We start from the raw sequence: 25,101 nt of genomic DNA on the forward strand, positions 1-25,101 counted from the left end.
AATCAACTGAAGAAAATGAATGTGGTTTCTGACACTAACGACAGAGAAATTATTCTTATAGTTTCGAGTAAATTGAATAATCAGGCGCCTACAAAAACTCTACGGAAAAAAATTAATAAGAAAGATAACGTGAGTTGGAGATGTGGGTTATCGCACGACTTTCTTAAGTGCCCTGCGTTTAATGTTGATTGCCCGATTTGCAATAAAAAAGGACATTACACTTGTCAATGTAAAAATAAAGCGAAGCAGAAAACGAAAACATATATACGAAATTCGAGAAGTTTATAAAGACAATAGCGTTGATGAATCAGACAACTACTCTTATGATCCTTTATGTCGACGGAGTGTAGGCAAAGGAACAGAGAGCTTGGTTTACAATGGTAACATTTGAAAACGGATTAGTCGTGAATTTTAAATTAGATACTAATGCCGAAGGTTATATTATCACAGCTAAGTTGACAGAAAAGCTGCCGGTACCTGTTAGTCAATCTAACATACGAAGACTGAAATTTTTTAATAATAAGTGTACGCCAGTGATGGGCGAGGCACAGGTCAATTGTACTATTCAAAACAAACCGGTTAAACTCAGATTTATAATAGTCAAAGGAAATTTTAGCTGTATTCTGAGTTGTTCCACATGTGAAAAGTTGGGTCTAGTAAAACCAAATAAAGAAGTTAATGAAATAGGAATTAGTTTTCCACAAGAAGTGTTTCAGAATATAGGCTGTGTCAAGGACTTTGAATATGGTATAGAATTCCTAGAGGGCGCAACTTTGAAGATACATCCTCCCTAAAAGAATACAGTATAATATTCGAGAAATAGTTAAAAACGAGATTGACTCGATGATTAAAATGAAAATCTTAAAACCAGTAACACACCCACAGGGCCGGATTTTAGGCGATTGGAGCGATTGGTGCCAATCGGGCCCCGCGCTTGAAGGGGCCCCGCATCACGTCAAAATTTATATATTTAAAAATAGTACATGTTACAAAAATAAATATCTAGGTATATTATTATTAAAAATAAAACAACATATTTCAATATGTAAATTAACAGTTAATTAGTTTTGTTATTTAAAGTTTGAGAGGCCCCGCAAAAAAATTCAATCGGGCCTCGCACCTATTGGATCCGGCGCTGCACACCCAACCCCTGCAGTTAGTCTATTAGTGGTCGTGAAAAAAAAGGGAAAGAGTATGCTTGTGCGAGCTTCGAATACAGAGCCGTTAATAATAAAACTGGTTCCTCGATTCCCTTGGCAAAGAGTAGCCACGGATCTATTTGAATTTTCCGGGGCCCAGTATTGTCTTATTGTTGACTCAGAATACTTTGATTTAAAAAAACATTATTTGACTTCTAAGACAGTAATACTTATTTGATAATGATCCATAATATTCGTCAGAAGCATTCCACAACTTTACAAAAATTGGAAAATTTAACATATCAGTCAAACCCGGATTATCCGAAATCGAATGGACTAGCTGAACGCTATGTGCAAATAGCAAGACTAATCTTGAGACGTTGTGTTATGGAACAGACGGATATACAACTGGAGGAATACTCTTCGAGAAAATCTTCCCTCTCCTGCTCAACGTCTTTTTGGACGACCTATTCGTGGTTTAATATCTTTGCATCTATTGTCACGGTTGCCTAGAAAACCATCTTCTGCATCTTTTCGAGTAATCAGAGAAAAGCAACGTGTGGCAGCTACTACTACTCTAAGAAATGAATCTGCAAAGCCAATCAGTTAGAATAAGAATTGGTGATAACGGCAGTCTTCGTGGCAAATAGTAAAGTGCTAAGACCAACCATAGCAAGGATATCACCCAAACGCCAGATAACAATTAGATCTAAGTCTTTATCGCAGTCAGAAAGTGAAAGAAGTTCGCAACACCAAGACGTAGTTCAGTTTATGGATCCGACAGCATCAATTAATGTCATTGACCAAAGGCTACCTGATTCGTACTCTAATGGAGTGACTACTCGCTCCGGAAGAATAAGTCGTCCACCGGAACATTTGGATTTATAAATGAACATTCTCTTTATTTTTATTTTTTTCCGCTATCAGTTCTTATTATTTATTTATTTTTGTTGTTGTTGTTGTGAAGGAAGATGTCAACTGTAAATTAGTCTGCTTATTAGTTTTTGTACCGAGAGGGCACTCAACTGTAGCAAAGCATACGAAATAAATGTTAGTTCAGAAGTGTTAAAAACTGTCTTGCTCTACCTCGATTGTTTAGTGCGTTTTCCAGTCATTAACAGAGTGACCTGTTAATACAAATGTTATCTACAATAGTTGTAAAAACCCATATATATCTATATTCATATTGTTGTGGCTGAGAAAGGTCCATTGAAGACCAAAATGCATTCCACCATTAAGTCTTTTTTCAACACAATCTTGATTACTTGGCTCCATTGCAATTTGATGAGCTTCATATCTTTACCAACTGGCTATTGAGATGATTATTAAATTAGTACAGTCTTTGTCTATTACAAAAAATCATTTTATGCGCCGGTGATTATGAAGGTGAAGTAAGTCAAAAATAGAAAAACATTGAATTTATTTCACAAACTATTCGTAAAATTTTACAGATACATTAAAAAAAACTATTTTGCAAGAGTAAATATAATTTGTTTTCTTCTTATTATCAGAAAAATTATTCTTTTACTTTCCCGGCTGTTTTTTAGATTTTTATATTTTTGGACTCAGGACACCTTGAAACGTCTAGAAATGGGGAAAAACGGGGTTTTTCTTTATATATAGATGTTAAGTGTGTTAAGTGTGGAGTACGATCTTAAGCTTAATGTTAAGAACTTCTGTGCTTTATGCCGAAAATTTCTGAAATTTTTCAGGGAAGTTTATTAATTAGGGGAATTGATAATAATTAATTTTAATTATAATTGATTGAATTGATAATTAAAGGTCGATTGGGTGAAGAGATAAAGGGGGTCGAGAGATAAAGGAAGAGATAAAGGATAATACACTCCCGCGAAGGTTTGTGGCATATGTGAAGACCACCATTTCCCCCTTCCAAAAATATCTTTATATATGGATTAAGGCTTTTATGTCCAACAGATGGCGCTAACTCTAATGACCTAAGTTTGCTTTTCTGTGAGGCATTATGCTTTTCTGTGAGAATGGACTAAAGCAGATCATTTTCTATCTATCTATATAAATAAAATATAACGTTCATTTGTTCCTACCGATTCCTTTGAAATTTTGCACAACGTTGCATTCGAATACGCACGTGTTTTTATATAATATACATGTCGAAATTCCCCCCACTGGGAGGAGATGGACAGGATTAAGGCTTACCGTGAAGAACTTTGCTTCTATTATACTATTTTGGATGCGGTTTTTTGCGTTTTAATAGGTTACGTCAACAGAATATACACTAAAAAGGGAGGGATTTTTCGATATTTCCTTGCGGGGGAGAGGGACAGGATTAAGGCTTACTATGAAGAACTCGGCTTTAATTATACTATTTTAGATGAGTTTTTGATTGCGTTTTAATAAGGTACGTCAAGAGAATGTACACTAAGAAGGGATTTTTTGAAATTCCCCCCACGGGGGAAGTGTTATACATTTATAATAGATACATTTTGATCCACAACAACGCGTGGCCGAGTCAGCTAGTTTTTTATAAAACCCATCTCTATCTTCAAAATTAAGCATTTTGCCATTTTATAATAATTAAAAAAATAAAAGTTTTTAAAATAAAATATGATAACAGATGGCGACACCAAATGTTCCGGAGAAACTTAAGCGGCTCGTCGCTGATTTTTTTATTTTTTTATTTTTAAGTTTTACATATTGAAAAGTCAAATATCTCCAAACGAAAGTATATAACTTAGAAAATTTTAAAAATCACCGGCACATATTTGTATTTAAATAATTTTCATTTGCCAGTACAAGTGGATTAATTTAGTAAAAATAAATTTTATTGGTATATGGCAAAGTAACACATCTGCCGAGGGGCATGCCTCCCGAGAGGTCTTTTATGGGAAACTGGCCCGTTTAGGTGTTATGACACGAAGAAAACCTCAAAAACTCGGCGTGGCCAGCCCGTTGGTGAGGCGCAAACTACGGGTATTCAGTGGTTTTGTCCACTCGGATACTGGCGGGAAATTTATAAATATTTACATAAAAAGAAAGATAAATCATTTCCTAGAAGTTTATCTTAATTTTATTTTTCGTACAACATACATTAGAACGTTATTACTTGTAATAATTTACAATCGAACATAGATATATGCATATACAGATAACATACAAAGAATTTTCTGCGATATAGCGATAATAGGGAATATTATTTTACAAGATACGTAGGTCGATTATTTGCATCTCCGAAAATTCAACTATTACTTTTAACGATTCTATCAACAAATAATTATATATATATATATATATATGTATATTTATAGTCGACCTCTCACATTATCATTAATGGAGTAAGGAAGTAGAAGCACAACAATTTTAAGCGATACATCTTGTTTTTCTTTGCTTGTTAAATTGGAATTCTAAATTACAACAATCTTTCCATTTCTTCGGATCTTTTGCAGTCTTCTTCGCTGTCGTCGTCAGTTTCGCTATCTTTAACATTTCCTTCGTCTTCCGACCAGTGATCTAGCGATTCCTTGTGATGTTCCAAAGCCATCAGATTCGGAAAAATTGAATCACATATGGAACAACCAAAATGCCGCTTTTTCTGCTGATGCTGTTCCAAATGGCGAGTGGATCGGAAAGATCTATCGCAAACATTGCACGTCAGAGCTTCCTCTGTAATTATTCAAAATATTTAATTGAGAAAAATATATAATTCTTATGCCGTTTCAAAAAATGTAATCAATCATTTTACAAATCCCAGTATATTTGATGTAGAAGTAGAGCTCGTTTCACGCATCTTGACATTAGGACCAGCATATTTATTTGGTGAAGGAAACGAATTGTGTTGTCCAATATGTAACAAGATTACTATCCGTTATCATAAAGGGACTCTTGAATTTTATAAAACTTTCGGAGTTCCAACCGAGTACCGTGCATTGTCCGGCCAAGATTGCATGAAACGATCCGTAATTCTGTTTTCATAATTTACGATTATGGCCAAGTTATAATAAACGTGTTTAATAGTACAGAATTTAGCCGTTTCTACTTGCAAATTATTCAAATGGTATATTATTATAGTCAATATGTATAGCTAATATAACTGTGATAATTAATATGACGTTAGTTCCGTTACAGAATATAAATTTGGCAGTTTCTGCTGTTCTGTTATAGTTAACCTAATTTCGATATATGCTAATATAGTTCAACTACGTTAATTAGATAATCAATTAGTTCAAAAATAATTATTGAATACTTGCTTGAGCTGTTCTCAAGATATTGTAGAGCTAAAATCATTTTAAAATATCACAAAATTAAATATTCTTATATCTGAATATATATATTTTTAATTATTTTAGGTTTTTAGGATGATTTTACAATTATACACACACACAATTTAAAAATATTTGCATATACGGCGGTGCCTCGTATAACGTACGCCTCGAATAACGGACGCTGCGAACAACGGACTTTCTGTTTGGCAGTTACGTGACTCGAGCAACGAACTGGCTGCGAACAACGGACTTTCCGGCATAATTGGTGACTGCTCCATGGGTGCGTTCTTTAATAGCGGTCGCTCTGCGTCTCCGCTACTACGGGAGTGCGCTGCTGTTTGTAGGCATTTAGGAACGACGGTGAAAGAAAGAAAGATGGCGGCGCCCGCGCTATCGATAGTATAGTGATGGAGGAATCTATAATTCTAAAATATGAGCTTTAAAAGGCAAAAGAAGGGTCCCAATTGTAAAATTTAACCATAAAATGGATTATTTGTTGAAAGAGCATTCAAAATAGCCTTCGAAAAAAATTCGTAAAAACACTTACATCACCGCGTGCGCTAACTCTCGCTTTCACAATTTCTAAATTCTCATTTATAAAACCATATAATGGACCCGGAAACGAAACTATCTGAGCCATGGAGGACGCCATGTTGCTTTCCACTGTAAACTACTGCTACAAGCGGCCATTTTTTCCGTTCGACGGCGTGCACTCCCACCGGAATTTAGGAACGCGTTCCGCAGGAATTTTGAAACGGATGTCGCTCGCGCAGAGTTAAGAGGAGGAATAAAAGAACTCACCCCATGTTCAATTTTTTATGATACAGTACGGTTATTTTATGCTGCGGAACGAATTAATGTTTTAACATGTATTTCTATGGAAAAATGCGTTTCGTATAACGGACGTTTCACTTAACGGACGTGCACCTGGAACGGATTAAGTACGTTATATGAGGCACCACTGTAATTACATTTTTACTTTAATTATTGTTTATTTTTAAAAAATAAAAAATCGCCAGTATGAACTGTATGTGGAAAATTAATTGTACCAAAAAGTTCGTTAAATTTAATTCATAAGCATAATTAATCTTTAAAAAATATAACTCGAGCGTAGAATTTATTATTTTACCTTACTTTGTAATTTGATTCATCCACTGTCTGACTAGAATAACAATAATTACGATATCAATAATTGTGACTTGGTAATTTGACCGGTCATTCTAACCTCATAATCTATTTTTTATTATTTGTTTCAAAGCAATGCAAATAATAATTCGATTCGATAACTAGTGTTTGCGTGACCCCAACCAAATAACTGTTTGGTTATTTTTTTTTACGTCATGGACATTGTCGCCGATTTATAGTGTTTCCTGAAAAACACATTGTTCATCCGTTATGGGTGACACTACAAATAATCAATTAACTTTTTCACTAAATAACGTTCGAATTGTTTCTGTTAAAATCACAAAACCGAAAACGAGAAATAACAAAAATCGTTTCGGTTAAAGAGAAAAATAAATTGAGACAAAAGTACTAATATAGGCCTAATTATCCTATTTTTGATTGAGTCTGTTATAAATTATAAAATAGTTATTATTAAATTAAAATTTATAAAAATTAAAATATTTAAAAGACAGTCCATTGAAATTATTGAGAAACGGATACAATAAAAATTTTAAAGACAGTTGACGTTTCTTTGTTAGACGTCCCGGTCATTTTTCAAAATGTTTTATTGGACACAGAACTTTTAAAAATTGAAACATTTTGAAAAACGGCCTAAAGGATATTTTTTCCTGGTAGGTTTTTTTTTCTTATATTCCCGTTTACAAATAATTTTTTAATGGATTTTCTTCTACTTTAATTTTTATCAAAGTTCTTACTGGTTAAATTATCATACTTATAGCAGTACATTAAGTAAAAATTCAGAAATCGAGCAGAATTTTCTTAAAACCTATGGCGATTCCGGAATAATATTTCCATAATATATTAAGAATTATTTGGCACATCAAGATGGTAAAACCAGAAAATTCGGATAGATTAATCAGATATTTTATTACCGATGACACATTTCATAGAACAATGAAATGCGTGTCTCAACAGCATTGCAACGCGAAATGTAGAAAAAAAAGCCCACATTTTTTTTTATAATGAACAGATTTATTTTAAAAGGACGAAGAGAAAGCTCGATATATATTTTAATTTCAATAATTTGTTTTTCTGTACTCGCTTTCGCATGTTTGACTGCGCCGCCTTATATTTAATTTAGGAAATAAATTATAACGTTTTTGATATGTTGTGATAAATATACTTTTATATACAAAATTAGATATGAAATTTTTTATCCGAAATTTTAATAATTTTAAATTAAAATCGTTTTTCTATACTTAATGGATCGGAGAGACGGGGCCACGCGATACTAAGGGAAAAACTATGAGGAAACTGGCCCTTATTTAAAAGTTAGACAGGTGAAAAAATCCAGAAAATTCCTACGTTTCTTGTTGGTGAGGGACGAACCCGAGACCAACCAACGTTGTGGACGGTTTTATCTATTCTGCCACTAGTGGCCACATTCTCTACTTACTGAGAACCTCCATTTTACATTACTTTAAACACAATAAATTTATCTAAAGTGTTGCAGGAGAATATAAAAACAAAACCTCCGACAGAATATTTCTACTGTAAATAATTTTCAGCGTGTTATATAAATTGTAGTAGAACAACTCATACTGTGCATTTTCTAAATTGCAGAATTTTTCCAAGGAAAAACATATTTTAATAAAGTAAAAACTGTTTCGGTTTGTAAATAGAATATTTTCATTTTCGAAATTTTATATTTCAGACAGGAAAAAAAAAAATTTAAAATATGAATTCTAGTAAAAACAATTTATAAATTTATTATTTTCACTTTAAATAAATATAAGGTCTAGCCTGTGTGTATTTAATTATTTATATACAGGTCTACACGTGTATACATTGGTTGAAAATTAAATTTGAACGCAGTACAGTATTTTTCTGTAATTTGATAAACATTTAATGTAGGAAATTATTTACATAAATTTTATTTCTTATTATATAAATAAGGTGTTAATTTATTTAATCTTTTTGCTTATTAATATATTTTTATTTTCAATTTAATTAAGTAGGATATAATTTCAAGCGATTATGGTATAAAAGTTCTAATTATTGTCAGCAGATGGCGCCGCCAGTCATTAATGCGCGTGTAGCTGAAGAATGTTGACATTATTTAAAAATATATATACTTTAATATTAAACGAAAAATACTGTTAGAATATTTATCTAATTACACTATTATTTAAAATTTTACATAAAATAAATTAGTTAAATGAAAATTTAAAATAAATATAAAATTCAATTTTATGTACTTTAAATTAATTATGGTTTACCGTATTCACTGTCGGTATTTTCTTCGTCATCTTGTTCGTAGTCCGAATAATCGGTACTCGAATAAGAACTCGTTCCATCCGTATCGGCTTCACTCGCTACCAACGATGGCTTTTCCTCGGAAACCACAGGCTCAGCTCGTAGTTTATGATATCCTCTTTTCGTGATCCTTCCTCCGCCTATCAAAGGATAAATGTGAATTTTTCCAAAAATTGTAAATTTATACATAAATCCAGATTGAATATAAATTAGGAAAATCTTCTTTATATTCATAGAATCGCTGGATAACGTCACGAATTCAAAAAAAAAAAAAAACAACAAAACCGTTAATAATTGTACCGTTAATTCTATTTAGCTAATCGAATTAATACTATTATCGCCGATAACTTATCGGCAATTCAGTTCATAAAGGAATAAAATTAGTAAGTAAAACTTGTGAAGCGTTTAAAAATTTAATGAATTATCTCCGCTTTTATAATAATAATAATAATAATAATAATAATAACATAATCACAGATAAAACAATTTACCACAACAGACCAGACATCACACTCATTGACAAACACAATAAAATCACATACATTATAGACATATCCATTCCAAACACTCACAATATACAAAACGCATGCACTGAAAAAATTAGCAAGTACACAGAACTCGCCCAGGAAATAAGGCATCTGTGGAGGATGGATAGGGTGCTTATTGTACCTGTTGTTCTCTCCTCTACAGGTGTCATACCACACACACTACACAAAAGCCTGGGCACATTACAATTGAATAGAAACACATACATCACACTACAGAAGGCCACTATATTGAATACATGTCATATTGTGAGAAAATTCCTGAATACAGACACACACACTGATACACTTTTTTAATTTCTGTTTTGGTTACTATGCCTTGACTTTGTTCCGGCATAGTACACAGCCACCGGTGTTAACCGAGTATATCTCACTTAACCCAACATAATAATAATAGAAACATCCAACGATCGCCTAAATGATCGGGCTACAATATTGTAGCCAGAGCCGGATCATCGCGTAGACAAATGAGACAAATGTCTAGGGCCCGGTTTTTAAAGGGTCAAACTGTCTATTTTGAAAAGATTTGTAAATAAGATAGTTTACTTTTCTGAATTTTTAAATAAAGTTTATTCATATTTATATACAGTACTTACTTTTCTAAAACTATCTTGGCTTTTATTTAAATTATCGATTAATGTTACCTATGGTTCCAAAATGGCGGCTCGTCTCTGATTCCAGCAAATAGAAGAAAGGAAACAGTGGGACGCACGTTCTAACCTAACCTAACCTATTCTAATAAATTACCATAATTATTACCAACAAAATTCTTAGAATAGGTTAGGTTAGGTTAGAACGCGCGTCCCCACTGTTTCCTTTCTTCTATTTGCTGGAATTAGAGACGAGCCGCCATTTTGGAACCATAGGGAACATTAACCAAATTATCTTTTTCATTATTCAATTTACCTTTTATGGGTAAAATATTATATTATTTAAATATTAACCAAAAAGGTTAAATTAAACAATTAATATTTTAAAATAATATTGTTATTGTATGGCAACTTTTGTTAGACATTTAATAAAATAAATTTCAATTTTTTAAAATTTATAAACAAACTGTTCAAACTTTTCTAGAAAAACTAAAATTTATTGTTGTATATTAAATATTTTTTATTAATAAAAATTTAAGATTTGTTTTAGCTTTTTACATTATTTAGTTATTGTTTTATATTTTTTGTGTGCTCTATTTCTTGTAGGAGAGAGAGGAGACCCGGTAAGAAGAAAATGTCTAGGGCCCCAAAGTGGGTTAATCCGGCCCCGATTGTAGCCCGATCGTTTAGGCCAGGGCTTCTTAAACTTTTTTTATTCACGACCCCATTTATGATTGTGATTTTTTCGCGACCCCTCCCCCCTAAAAAAATATAAAATAAAGATATATAAATATTTTGCAATATACATATGAAATACAATGAAGATATATACAAATTTGCAAACACAATAATGGTGTACTATCACAGTTCACTCTTGCGTTACAATGGAACAGAGTCAACTGAATACACTGAAAAGCAACAACACTACACTAGTTCACATTACAATCAGTGTTGCTGAATCGTTGTCTCGCTGCACCAGAAGTGACACAAAGTGCAACTCGCGAAATCTACGACACAAAGCATGCCATTTTCATACTCTCACAAATTATTTTCAATATTTTGCAATAAAATCTCGTGACCCCAAGATTTCGGTAAGCGACCCCAAATTGAGTCGCGACCCATAGTTTAAGAAGCCCTGGTTTAGGCGATCGTTGTATGTTTCTATATACTCATCGGGCTTTGCGATGTTTGTTAAATTTAATAATAATAATATTTTCATTAATAAATCTTAAAATATTAATAGAATTTTCGGATAAATTCATACAATGAGTAGTAACTTAAGAAAGTCATTCTCTTAAACGTTTATTTAATTTTTTAACTCGAGAAAAACTATTTCCAAACCCTTAAAATTCAATAAAAGAATATAATTCCGAATTAAATCTAAGAAAAAAAGATCGAAACAAAGATTTAATATCGTTTTTTTCCTTCCTTTCCCTATTTTTTTTTCCTAGGTAACGTGTTTCCAATCATAAAAATCTACCGGAAATGCGTTACTACCAAACAAAAAAATTTTCAATCGTCCTTAGAAAATTGTAAGAAAGAATAACATTTAATCGCGTAATATTATTTCAGATATACATTTTAATAGAAAACGATATTATCTTTGAATATCTTTAAGAGATTGTTTCGTTTATTACTATTATTATTTTTCTTTTTCCGAGCGATCTCTTGTTAGTTTCGAAGAAAAAAGCCGCTTAATAAGAGATAAAGTTAAAGTATAATTTAATTAATTATATATGCTTATGATAAAGATATAAATGTATAGATAACATATTTAGATGCAACGATTTAGTAATTAAAATATTTAATTATAGAGATTAATTAGTAATTGTTTCGTTTTGCGATTAAATATTTCATTAATCATTTTATCAGTCGGAGCATCTTAATTTAGATCTGGACGAAGCAATTTAAAATCGATTTAATGGGAAAACAGAATAAATTTTTTATTATTTTAAAAGAATTATAACTTATTGAGGTGTTTAAAATTTTTTTAAAAAAAAAACCTACGAAACTTTTTAAAAAGAAAAACAAATTATTTATTTATATACATATTTATATAATTATTATTTTATATAAAATATGTTCATGTAGAACTGATAATTTCATAGATTTCAATACCTGTAAATATTTTCTACATGTAGTAAATGATCACTTCTTTCAATTTATGTATAAATAACGTATGTAGTGTGAGTACTATTTATGTAAATACTCAATACTCATCATCTATAAAATTATATTGTATTAAAAAAATATTAATAGAAAAAACTTTCATGAATTTTTTAAAGTTATCAAGCCCTTTAAGTCCTTCACGAAGATGACACTAAAAAATTACGATGCTCACTTTAAACTCTTCGTATTGAATTTTCAAGTAGGTATCAAATTTATTTTAAAGTATAATTTTTTTTTTCTTTTTTGAAATTTGAACACTCTCGGTTAAACAGAATTTGTAAGTACCTCCTAACAAAACGAAGGAATATTCAATGATTATTTTATACTCTCGACAAAACCTAACCTCCTTTGTTTACTTTGTAAAGACTTTTAGCAAATGAATAGTGTTATAAAGTAAAACTGATTTAAATGAATAAAGTAACAGCGATCAGACACGATCACAAATACTAATCAGATTGCATTGCGGGCTGTTTCGATAGTATTTATCGCACAATGACATACAATTTTAATGATATTTGAGCATAATTCAAAGATATATCTCTAAATACTGTAGCCGTTTTAACGAGTTCGTCGCTATTTCTGAAATATAGATGTATATCTCTACGTAAAGGTGTAGAAAATTTAATAAATACATTAAGTTTATATACTATATATCTTTAATTAAAATTGAGTATTAAGATAACCTATTGTTTTGTATCGTTTTTAATGTCACAGATGTTAATTTTAAATGCTCATAATTTAAAAATAGACAGTTTTTAGCTTTCGGGACGTTAAAATATATAACAGACACCAACAAATCAATTACTTCATTCGGCAACGGCACCAAAACTAACAACAATTTTGTAAAATTTTTAAAAAAATTTTCAGTAATAATAAATGCGTACAAAACTCACGCAATTTTCTCTTTACGTAGAATAAGTTTTGAGAACGAAAATAAACTTATTCCTCTATATTTAACGAAATTGTATTATTAATCATGTAAGAAGTTGCATTTTCTGTTTATTCGTCAACAAAGAAAAAAATCGAGAAAGTGAAAGATTTGCATACATAGAATATAGATCATTTATATTTACGTGTATATAAGGTTTTTTTCTTTTTACAAAAATAAATCGAAGCAAATAAGATATTATAGATTTTTTCTTACTGTAATTTATCTTATAGTTCAGAAATTCGTTGGTTTATTTCATAAGGAAAAAGAAGAATTTTTCAAACGTAAGATCTTACTTTACTTTTTATTTTTTACATTTAAAATGTATGATAGACGAGTACGTCATATCGTACATTTTACTTTTCGTGTTTCTTTTTTTATACAATTTCCTTTCGTAGTAAATTTTCAATTGAGATGCGTAGAATTACGCAATTTGTTTTCTTTTAGAGAAAAATAAAAGGAAACTTAATATCGTTTTTTTAAATCCATTTAATTTATCCTTATAAAAATAGATCGATGTAATTCGACGATGTTTTAATTCTTCAAAGTTAGTTTCTTGGAATTCACAATTTATTGTTCGAGTAAGAATATGAAAACGTCGTCAAAGGAAAACACCATATGCCAGTTTGATTAATAGTTATATTAGAATGAAGACTTACAATGTAATGAGTTTAACTCCAATAATTAAACAGGATATCGAATAGAAACCTCACATAGACAACAAACGACTCAGTCGTCCTAGAAACTGTGGTGTCTAAACACAATCACGTGACCTTAAATCGATGAAAGATTCCAACATCTTCAGTAGCTTCCCAGCATCGATTTTGTCATCAGCTACGTTTTCTATTATTCCTGGTCTATTCAGAAACTGAATTCCTTATCTTAAGTTATTCAAATAAAATATTTATTGTTTGGCATGAAGAATGAAAACCCTGTTAATCAATAGGAATGCTCGATATAATTCCTTATACAAGGCAAAATTATTCTACAAATGCATTATTTATGTATTTAACTTATTATGTACAAACATTTAATTTGTAGAAGACACTTAAAGTATATACAAACTAAAAAACTAAACTAAACTGTGTGACTAAAAAAAACCTCGCACGTATACAAGTATATACAATTTGCGCCTGAATTGTAGACGGCATCAATTGCCATTATCAGAGGATCTTTATCTACTCGAAACCTGCAATTCATCAGCAAGATATTCTGCTATGTGTCTAATGGAACACGATTGGTATCTTATATTTCGATTTCCTATCACTTGATCATATAATTACAGAATAAGCTGCGAAACTGTACAAGCTCATTAAGCGTTCTTCCAAAAAAACGCTTACATTAAATTAATTCCAAAGGCATTGTCTTCTTCGGGATGATACAATATCACATACGATGCGAATGACCCGAGACAAATTCCAGAGCCTTGGATGGGAAATTTTATCCCGCCCTCACATCTTCCAGATATCTCCAAATCTAATTATCATTTCTAATCGTTAAACAAACCGAATGCAAATCGTATGCAAACCGAAAATTTTGGAAACATTGGAAACAGAATTAAACATGGTTTACGTATTTTTAAAAATAAAAAGTTTTATAGGAACGTTATTTATGAACTCGAGTTTCGTTGGAATAAGATTATCGAGTGTGATGACAATTATTTTTTCGGAATAAATTGTTTTTGTTAATTTGATTTTTTATACTCAAAAAATCATACAGTGGCGCGTTATAGCTTCATGGACCCCAGGCAAATTTGAATTACGGGCCCCAATGTATAGTGTTGACTTCAGACATTTTTCTTCGGGGAAATATTATAAATTATTGGTTTGGATCCATGTCGGTGGGGGCCCCAGGCAATTGCCATTTTTGCCCATAGGATAACGTGCCACTGAAATCGCACAACTTCTTTCGCATTTGATATTTTGTTTAGTTACTTTCAAAATAATGTATTCTAAATTCATCGTTGTTCTTTAATATATGTTCACATATTTCTACAAGAAAAAGGTTTTCCAAGTGAATTCAATCCGATTGATAACCTATTTTTATATAAACCGATGATTATGACAAGATATTCAAAATTATTTGCACTAGGACTGCTGTAATAGGGTCGATAACCCTCCTCATTAAAATTGTTATTCATTCATCATTCATATTTCGTGACAAATATTATCATGCTAACAACGTGAACTGGGTAGATATATAGAACAACATATTGCTACAGGTGACCATCGATTGATGCTAAATAAAGTCACACTCTATATTTTACTTTCTTGTAGCTTTTTTTGAATCAGATTAATGAAAATCTCCTATATGAAATGAAGATCTGAAAATTTTCATTATAAACGATGATCTTTCATCACATTTTCGATCATATTTATTTTTCTTCAATTATTTCTGGAATTTTTCATAAATATTTATTGAAATATTGGAAAATTTAAACTTATTTTATCAACATACTTTTATATATAGGCCTAATATTATAATTAAAATGTGCGTATTGAGTTCAATGAATAAATTTTATTCAATAATTAGTAATTAGTATTCTGATAATATTTACTTACACTGATTTACTTGTTAATTCCAATTAAAATTGGATTTAGTGTACGTACCAGGATAATAGAATGATATCGATATGGTAGGATCTATCAAATAAGCGTGATTAATCCCAATTTTAATTAATATAAACGATTTGATTTACGCCATAAATTCTATAATATTGATATTTTTAATAAGAAAAATCAACAACAAGAATTTTATTTAAAATTTTTTTTCAGTTAAATATAGAGATTGTGATTTTAATTATCCTTTAATAAGATGCAAATTATCTAAAGTTTTACCATAAGATTTTCTAAAGTCATTAAATTAGAAGTTGTAAAGTATTACTAAGGTATAAGGTGCCCAACTTAAATCTATACGAGGATAGGCAAAGAAAATGTGAACATTTCTCTCACATAAAGCAGAAAGTAATTAAACTAATGTTGATTATCTTCTTCGTTGATCAACGTTAATTTAAAGAGATTGCAAATTACTTCTTGGTCCTTAAATCTATGAAATTTTAATACAATTTATTTACCTTTTCAATTTCAATCATTGTAAATTCTATTATTGAATATAGATCGATAATTATAATAATATTATTGTCGATTCTTTTAAAAAGGATATCTTATAATAGCTAGTAGAGGACCTCTTAGTAAAATAATGATAATGATTAATTAATTAACTCCAAATGCTGACTTTAAAATTCAACTGAAATTTTATAATATGCGACATTTTTAAAATAATTTTTAAGATCATTTCTAGCGAAAAAAAAATCAAAGGAAGAAAAACTATGAATAAAAAGATTTTATTCAGACTTTAAATTTAGCAATTTATTTTGATAATAAATGTCCAAAAATATTTAAAAATGCTTTACAGTTTTGGTAAATAACTTTGTTTTCTCGCAATTTATAAAAAAAATCATTTTCTATGATAAATTACTCAGTTTTGAAAGAAATAACTCTCACATTCTGTTCAAATTTACTTATACCAAACTGTCTTTATTTTATTATAAATAAAGCTTTAGACAAAACATTTTTTGTTTTATGTTTATAGATATTTTCTAAAAACATTCTTGAAATTAAACGAAAAAAAATAAATAAATAAAAAGTTAAAGTAAATCGGATGATTCGAATCTAATTTTTCTAATAATTTATAATTTCGACCCATATTTTATATCACGTAGACAAAAATTTTACTTAATTAAATACTTATTGTCTAAATTATTAATTAAGAATACAATAAAAGTTATTTCTTAATATTCTTTTAAACGTTCTCTCCTTTCTCCCCATTGTGGGCCTGTCTGAACCCATGACGGGCCTTGTAGAAAGGTCCTGTTATTACTTACAGAGCGGAAATAGTAAACACAAATCATTCAAAGTTTAATTCATTTTCTCCTAAATCTATCCATCAAAATATGCAATAGAAAAAATAAAAGATGGGGAAATACATCTGAAATTTAATTTAAAAAATGTATATTCTAACATTTATATTAAATTTTGTTTTATTTAAATTTATAAACTTTTGTTTACAAAGTCAATATAAAAGTTTCATAATGTATATGAAGCCGTGTGTAAACTCACACTGTATACACTTATTAATTGTGTGACTTTTTATTTATTATGAAAACTGAAAGAAAACGCATTGTAATTCTATTGTGTATACAATTACGATATTTATATAATCTTACATTCTGCAGTATGATTATAGTTATTAAGCTAAATTTTTATCATTATTTTTTTTCTTTCAGTTATGATTATAGGCGACTTTTTCCTAGACTTTAATTTTCCCAACTTAATTTTTTTATCCTAACTTTATTTTTTAAAAAAACATATTATAATGAAAAAACGGTATTCCGAATAACATCGAAATTTTAATAATGAGTTCGGTAAATTTATGATGGTGATTATACTGAAAAATAATAATTGATCGGCGATCAAAAATCTCATTAAAATTCAGACAATATTAGATGAACGTTGGCCGGGTCAACCAACCTTATACAATGAAAAAAATGTCTTAAGCATTATTATCGGCATTCGTTTCTTTGAAAAAAAGGCCAATAGTAATAAACATCAGTAATTGAAATTAATGTTTTGGATATGTAATACCAATAGCTATAAATCGATATCAATGACAAAGCCAATCGAGTAACTGACAGATTAATATGCTACAGTGAACAGCTATGAGATTATCATCTATTCGACCCTAACTTCTTAGAAATGTCAACTCACCAAAAAGATGACTCGGAGATTTTGTATTACACAGACAATCTTTGATCTTTGTGTCATTTACGTTTCCATACATATTTTAATACGGATCACTCACATTATGATTAATTTTTAAACTATTGCATCACTATCCCAGCTATTCAATTAATATTTATTTCTTCATTACAAAACAATATTTCCCATTATTTATTCATATAGAAAAAAGATTTGTTAGCTTCAATTGTTTGTAAAAAAAAAAAAAAATTATAAGGTTAAAAAAAGTTCCCGTTTAAAACTTTGCACTTAAAATTCAGTAATGGACACTGGGCATGTACATTTTTCCGATATGACATTTTATCTACAAAGAGATATTGTGTTAAAATAAATCGTAGCTACGGTTTTTGTCCACGTTTCAGACTATTCTTTTTCGCGATAACATTTATATTTCTGTCAACTAAAAATATTCTAAATGCATTCCCGAATATATACGTATATTTTAACCGAATGTTTAATCTTGGTTTTAAAATAAGTAGATTTCTGTAGATATTTCAGATACAGTACTATAATAAGCCTCGCGTGAAAATCCAAATCTTTCAATATTCCAAGTTTAGTCATTTTTTTCCATCAGTATCAAGTTATCATCATGTAGTGTACACTAAAAGTGCATTACTCTATCGATAAATCTACATTATATTATTTTAAACTAAATGAAAATTTAAATATATAAATTTCGATATCGTCGAATGCATTTTTGAGCGTATAGAAAGAAATTTTGATATTATTTTTTTAAAAATTCTTGGCTTCAATTACAAAGCGAAATGTATTCATTTCTTAGTTCATTTTTTTACAAAAATTAATACTGTTAATCGTGTTTATTTAACAAGATTAATTATCTTGAACAACTTTCAGAACAAATAAATAAATGGATTATCAAGATATTAAAAAAAATTTAAGGAAAATAATTTATTCATTTTTATAAGAATTTCGTTACTTTGTATTTATATTATTTAATATTTTCATAATTCATGAAGCTAGGGATTTTATTTACAGTTTATACATATTTATTTTACATTTAACATTAAAAGTTTATTTAAAAACATTTATTTTTTTAAAGAAACGATATAAAATTAATCTTATTAGTCATTACAAAAATTAACTTATTTATATTGTTTAATAATATTTTATTTTCTGGAAAATAGAAGTTAAATTCTATGTAAAATTTAAAAAAAAAATTGATTTTAAATTAATTTTCTAATTAAGCAAATTGAACTTTAAGAAAACGAAAGTTTAATTATCTCACAATTTAAATATCTATTAATTTCCGAATGAGAAATTCCATCCAGGAACTAACAATATTTATCTACTTTAGTTATGACAGTTTATTTGGCTAAGATTATTGCAGATTAATATTTTAAAATATTTGAAAATTTAATGCTAGTTCAATAATTGCTTAATAAAACGAGTAAAATATATAATATAATATATTAAAATATATAACAAAATTGAAGAACTTATAAATAATCGAGAAGAATACAAATTATTCAACAACGAGCATTGAGTAATCTATATGTTTCGTTAATTATTTATTATTGAAAATATTATCATCAAATTCGATTCTTATGTATAAGATTAATAAATTAATAAATTAAATAAAACACGTAAATATTAAATAAATTTATATTAACGTAATTAATTATTGACATTTTCATAAAAGCATAATTTAATTATAGGCCTATATAATAAAATTTGTATATATTTATTGTAAATTTTAACCGTAATATAATTTTATTATAATTTATTATTTTATTATTTTCTGTATTTTAAAAACAAGTAATAACAACTAACAGTTTTGTTTCGTAATAGGAAAAACCATTGCCAATTATTGATCAAAAAATCAATTTTTACACTTACAGTACATCTGCAGAATTTGTATTTTGATATAGGCATACACACAACAACAAGACATATTTAACAAGAATAGATTTCGTGTTATTCAATAGAAAACTCTTACATATTTACATACAATTATAATAAATTGCTTTAGTTGTACGCTACCATTTCAGTGAACGATTTAAATTATTTATTAAAATGTAGTGTTAGCAACAGTCATACAAGATTCACTTCATCGTTTTCCACTTGTGTTTAATATTGATTGGTTATTTATAGCAACAGCTAAAACTGGAAGTATATTTATATACTTCTAGTTTTATTCCCTTTATCGTTTTTTTTTCTTTTAATGTCACACAGTTTTTAAATATTTTCACGAATGTAAATTTTTCAAATGGCAATTTTCTTCGTTTTTCAACCGAATCGTTCATATATGTTTTTAAAATTCAACCAGAACATCGGTTGTGAGTAGAAACGACTACTTTAAAATATATATATATATATATATATATATATATATATATATATGTGTGTGTGTGTGTGTATAATATCGACTTATATTTATACAGAAATCAATATTTTACAAATGTTAAAATCATAAATTATTTAAATTTAAAGCTTTTCATTCTACAAAATATCTCGTTCCAACGTACATTTTAAACAATGTAATTCTTGTATGTTTTGTAAACACAACAGTTTAGAATCGTTTGTAATAATTATTCTTCAGATTTAATTCTTTTACGAATTTCTTTCGAAAAGTTTAAAACTTAAAATTTTCTTAAACAAGAAATTACATTTAATCCGCACGAAACATATTTACTTTAGTGATTTTCTACGACTGATAATGTTACATATTTAGTCTGGTGATTTTGTACATCTGATAACATTTCCAATTCTTTATTCCAACGTGAAGTAAGAACAACAATAAAAGTCAAGCTTTACTAAACTTTAACAAAATAAAAAAATAAAAATAAAAAATATGAAGTTTTGCTTATCTTATTCAAATTTGTTTTAGAGAAAGTTGAATAAGTAATGTAATTATTCATTGGTCTACAGAAAAAAATAAGAATTTTAAAGCCACTCATAAAGCTAAAATATATTCAAAAGCGTAAATGTATTCGAATTTGGCATCTTGCCTAAAATTCTGGAATTTAATCCAAAATATAAGAATCTTGTAATGAACGTGTCACTTATGTTAGAATATATTTATCGATCCGTTTAAGTACAGAAATTTCTCTACGTATGTTGATGCATAAATTACCAAAGTGTGCAATTTTAAAGATAACAAGTGTGAAATAAACTTTTGAATATAAACGTTTAAAAAAATTGATTTATATTACCGAATAAAATGAAAATAATAAAGAGCAAACATTTATTTATAAATTCATTAGACCATTAATAAATATTTTGGCAAAAGTTTTCGAAAGGTTAATATAAATTTGAAAAATGGACTTTTTTTTTTTTTTTAGAAATATTCCGAAGTTAGATCCATTAATATATTACATTCTGTCAACGACCGAAGTTTTTTGAAAACTGAATCGGTTACGGCAAGAGAAATGGAACCGTTGTCGACATATATGGATATGGAATAGGGAATAGATGTCAATGGAGGAATGTTGTCCTCGATTGCTTTTATCTCTAGGGATTTCAAAAAGATAGAAAACGACACTGCAAAGAATGATACGAAATGACTGACAGGATAAAGAAACATATTTCATTCTTAAAGAAATTGTCATCTGTCAGTGCAATTTTACACAGGAATTGATATTTATTTTATTACTATGAAAATAAATTTAATTTAGTAAATTTTAAAAGTTCGTGATATTTTTTTAAAAATCTTCCAAATAAGGCAATTTTATGCCAAACCATAATTTAATTATACGTTCATTTTACTCTATATTTATTTCCAGAAAGTCAATTGTGTGCGCGTGTTTTTTTAAATTTAATTTAATCCAGTCTGCATTCATCATACTGTAACTTTTACTTTGTCAAGATTTAGAAAATTTAAAAAAAAAATGCAATTTCATATTTTTGTCAAAGTTTCAATGTTTAAAAAACTTTTTATTTAATATTTGTGTAGAATGTACTAGATAAAATAGTGGTTTTATAGTATTATTGTTGTAATTAATTTTTAGTTTGATGATATTTATACACATTGTCTACTAGCAATAAAAACTATAGTAAAATAAGGCATCCATTACATCGAAAAGAGTGATATTTGCTTATCTCGATTCGGCATTGATCCACGAACTTACGTAAGAGGATATATCACAGTATATCGTGTGATAACGTCATTTCCAATACTATATCGTAAATTGTGAGATTTAAAAATGGCATGAACTTCAGAAACAAACGTCTAACTCGGTGATGCATGAAACCAAAAATCGAAACATTTTTGTACAAAATCTCGGTGAAACAAAAGAGCGAAAGCATCGCAGTTTCCATTTTTTATTGCACAACAAATAAGGCGTGAACACGGTTGGAAATTCGACATAATGGTTTGGTTAAGACATATTCTTTAAAAATAAAGATTTGGCTTTACTGTACTATCTTCACGATCGATACCGAATAAACTAAAATTTGAAATCACTATTGTTTTATATTCTAGCACGTTTTCTTATACAATTTACTTTGGAGAAAGCTTCTAAATGCCTAATTTATAACATTTCCTTACTGATTAAATTTCCTGTACAATTAGATTTGGAAAACAAATATATAGATGCCGGCTAAATAATGAAACACATAGACTTACATATCTAGTATATTTAAAAAACTTCTGTAGTGGTTTTTCATCCAGGAAACCACATTCCAACACAAATGGATTCTTTCAGTTAGGGATATTCATGAAAAAACTACCATGTAAGTTTTATTAATTATACAAGAAAAGGAAGTGAATGCAAAAAGAAAAAAAATTATATATTTAATCCTTATGGCAATCCTAAAAATTACGAAGTCGTGTTCAGTATATTAAGAAAAATCTAGAACGAAGGAAAATCAAAGTTGTATCCATCTACAGCAAAATAAAAACTAGAAAAAAACTATCATTGGGCCATCAAGTCGACAAACTGCCATTAGATTTCTATGCTTCTAATAAAGTATAATCTTACTCTATTTTTCATGAAGCTGTAATTAACTCTGTACTTTTATTGGGCTGCAATTTGAAAAAAAAAAAAAATTGTAGACCTATAAGTTTCCACTGTTGTCAGTCTGTTCATTTGTCTGTATCTTTCCTTAATCACGAGAACGGAGTTAGATAGATGAAAGACAAGACCAGATATAGAAACCTTAGGGCAAGAAGACCAAATCAACAATATACGAACTTCCGATGCAAAGCGGAAGTCATGTTATTTCAATTCAAAAATTTTCCTCTGAAACGTATTAGAGCACGACTCTATTGTTAAAGGAGAAATATGATGTACAGTTCAGGGGCAAGATACTGCTAATTTAAGGTAGAAAGCATACATTTTAAATTAAATAAATTAAAAATATGATTAAAAATCGCAGTCCGGCATTGTGTAGTTATTTTAAAATCAATAAAACCATTTTAAAAATAATTAAAACTTTGTGAAACTGTCTTATTTTGAAAGTTTATTATTTAAAATATTTTAAAATGATTATAAATCAAGTGCTGTTTGTCGAAATTAAATTTCTTTACACACATTTCCGGACTTTAAGAACAAAAAATCTTATTGTGTACATTTATGATTTCCATAAGAGTATGCTCGGGGAATTATAATATCGAATCCGTCTTCACATACAATTAAGGGATTATTTTGTTTTAGAATATTTGATTATGCAAATTATGTTTTTCTTGAACTAGAAATGAAAATCTTTTTTATAAATTTATTTAATGCGTTTAATCAAGAAAACAAATGTAAACACTGGCGAAATATGAAAATGACGTGTTATTCTGTAAAACTCGCGTAGTTCCATATAATAAATCCAAATTTTAAACAAATCCCAGAATGACTAAATTATGAAATCTATTCATTATTTCAAAGTAAATAAATGCCAAAATCGATGAAATAAAGTTAAAATGTAATGCTGTTACTTTAATCTCTCTTTATTTGTGATTTTATAAACCAAATTCTGTCGCGAAAAAGTGAATGCAAAGAACATACAACAAAGTCTAAATTTTGATCGACGCAATTAATCGGCACGAAATATATTCAAACTATTTATCTTTTATAATTTAACAGAGATTTAAATATTTTCATAAAATTAAAAAAAAATGAATATTTAAATATTTCTGTAATCTGTTTATCTCATTAAAACGAGATGATGAGATTTTTAAAATCTTCGAGTGTCCTTCAAAGAAAAAAGTTTTCTTCTTAAAAAATATAATCTATTTACTTGGTGATGGCCTTTGTTCACACTCGAGTAATCGTATCGTCGCGCATTTGTTCTGATTTAAAATTGTATCGATTTTCACTCTTCAGAATTTTGAGCAATTATTGTATTTACTTACACAATTCAGAAAGCGGAGATTAAACATTTCATGTTTATTTGTTCGGACAATCATTCGATCGTCTAATTTGTTTTAAATATAAGTTAATTATTACTTATTTTATTAACTAAGGAAATTTGTTAATTGATGCAATCTTTTCTATTCGATTTTCATCTATCTTTGATTCACAGCAAATTTGCTACTAATTCTTTATTTTATTTATAAATTAAATTAAATTTATTTCTAGACAGGAAACTTTAGGAAATATATTCTTAATTGCGCATAACAAACACAGTAAATTTGTATCAAAGTTTATTCGAAATGTGTTTAAAATCCGTGTAAAGTAATTTCGTCGTGTAATTTGTTCTTTTTAAACTTTCCACCGTGTGGGCACTAAGAGGGATTGTTTTAGCAAGCCCATTATGGGTTTAGACCAACAATGAGGAGCCAGATGGTGAGGGACAGGGCTCAACGTATCCGGACGGACTACCCCCGAAAATTTTCTGAAGTTTTATCGAACAGTTCGGATTTAATTCCGTTTCCCTCAGAGCGGTAAGCTGCCGCCATAACCGATCGGCCATCCGCCGTCTCATTCAAATAAATGTACAAAGAAATAATGATCACTAGGAGTAAGGGAAATTCAAGTATCGAGAAACTGATCATCAACAATGATATATGTTTTTATTTATCCTAACCTGTCCACGCTGTACCACATTTTTCTGACCTCGCCAATAACTAGCGCAGTCGAAGGAACGATCCTTCAGTCGGCTGGAACACATAAGTTCCTACCTTCGTTCAGCGATGGATGAGGATAGATTAACTGGGTTATCTTTGCTCTCCATTAAAAGAGAGTTGACTACTGAGGTGGATTATAATAAAATAATAGATTTGCTAGAATAAAGCCTAAATGAAAGAGAAACATTTTTAACATAGCTTCGTTTTGTTTTCTTTTCACGTTTAAAAATAAAATAATTA

At 29.0% G+C, this 25,101-nt stretch overlaps 1 protein-coding gene across 1 annotated transcript in view; it reads right to left on the reverse strand.

Moving 5' to 3' along the window:
• Positions 1 to 4,162: 4,162 nt before the first annotated feature.
• Positions 4,163 to 25,101, reverse strand: part of LOC136975073 (uncharacterized) — a 111,858-nt gene continuing 90,919 nt past the window's right edge. The window contains exons 2-3 of the mRNA XM_067270067.1: positions 8,782 to 8,958; positions 4,163 to 4,778 (exon numbers count right to left, since the gene is read on the reverse strand). Of these exons, the coding sequence (XP_067126168.1) occupies positions 4,525 to 4,778; positions 8,782 to 8,958 (431 nt within the window). The 3' untranslated portion in view covers positions 4,163 to 4,524. The remainder of the gene's footprint in view (positions 4,779 to 8,781; positions 8,959 to 25,101) is intronic.

This window comes from Centruroides vittatus, unplaced genomic scaffold, assembly GCF_030686945.1.
Source record: "Centruroides vittatus isolate TY-2023 unplaced genomic scaffold, ASM3068694v2 contig_364, whole genome shotgun sequence".
In the NCBI taxonomy this organism is placed as follows: domain Eukaryota; kingdom Metazoa; phylum Arthropoda; class Arachnida; order Scorpiones; family Buthidae; genus Centruroides; species Centruroides vittatus.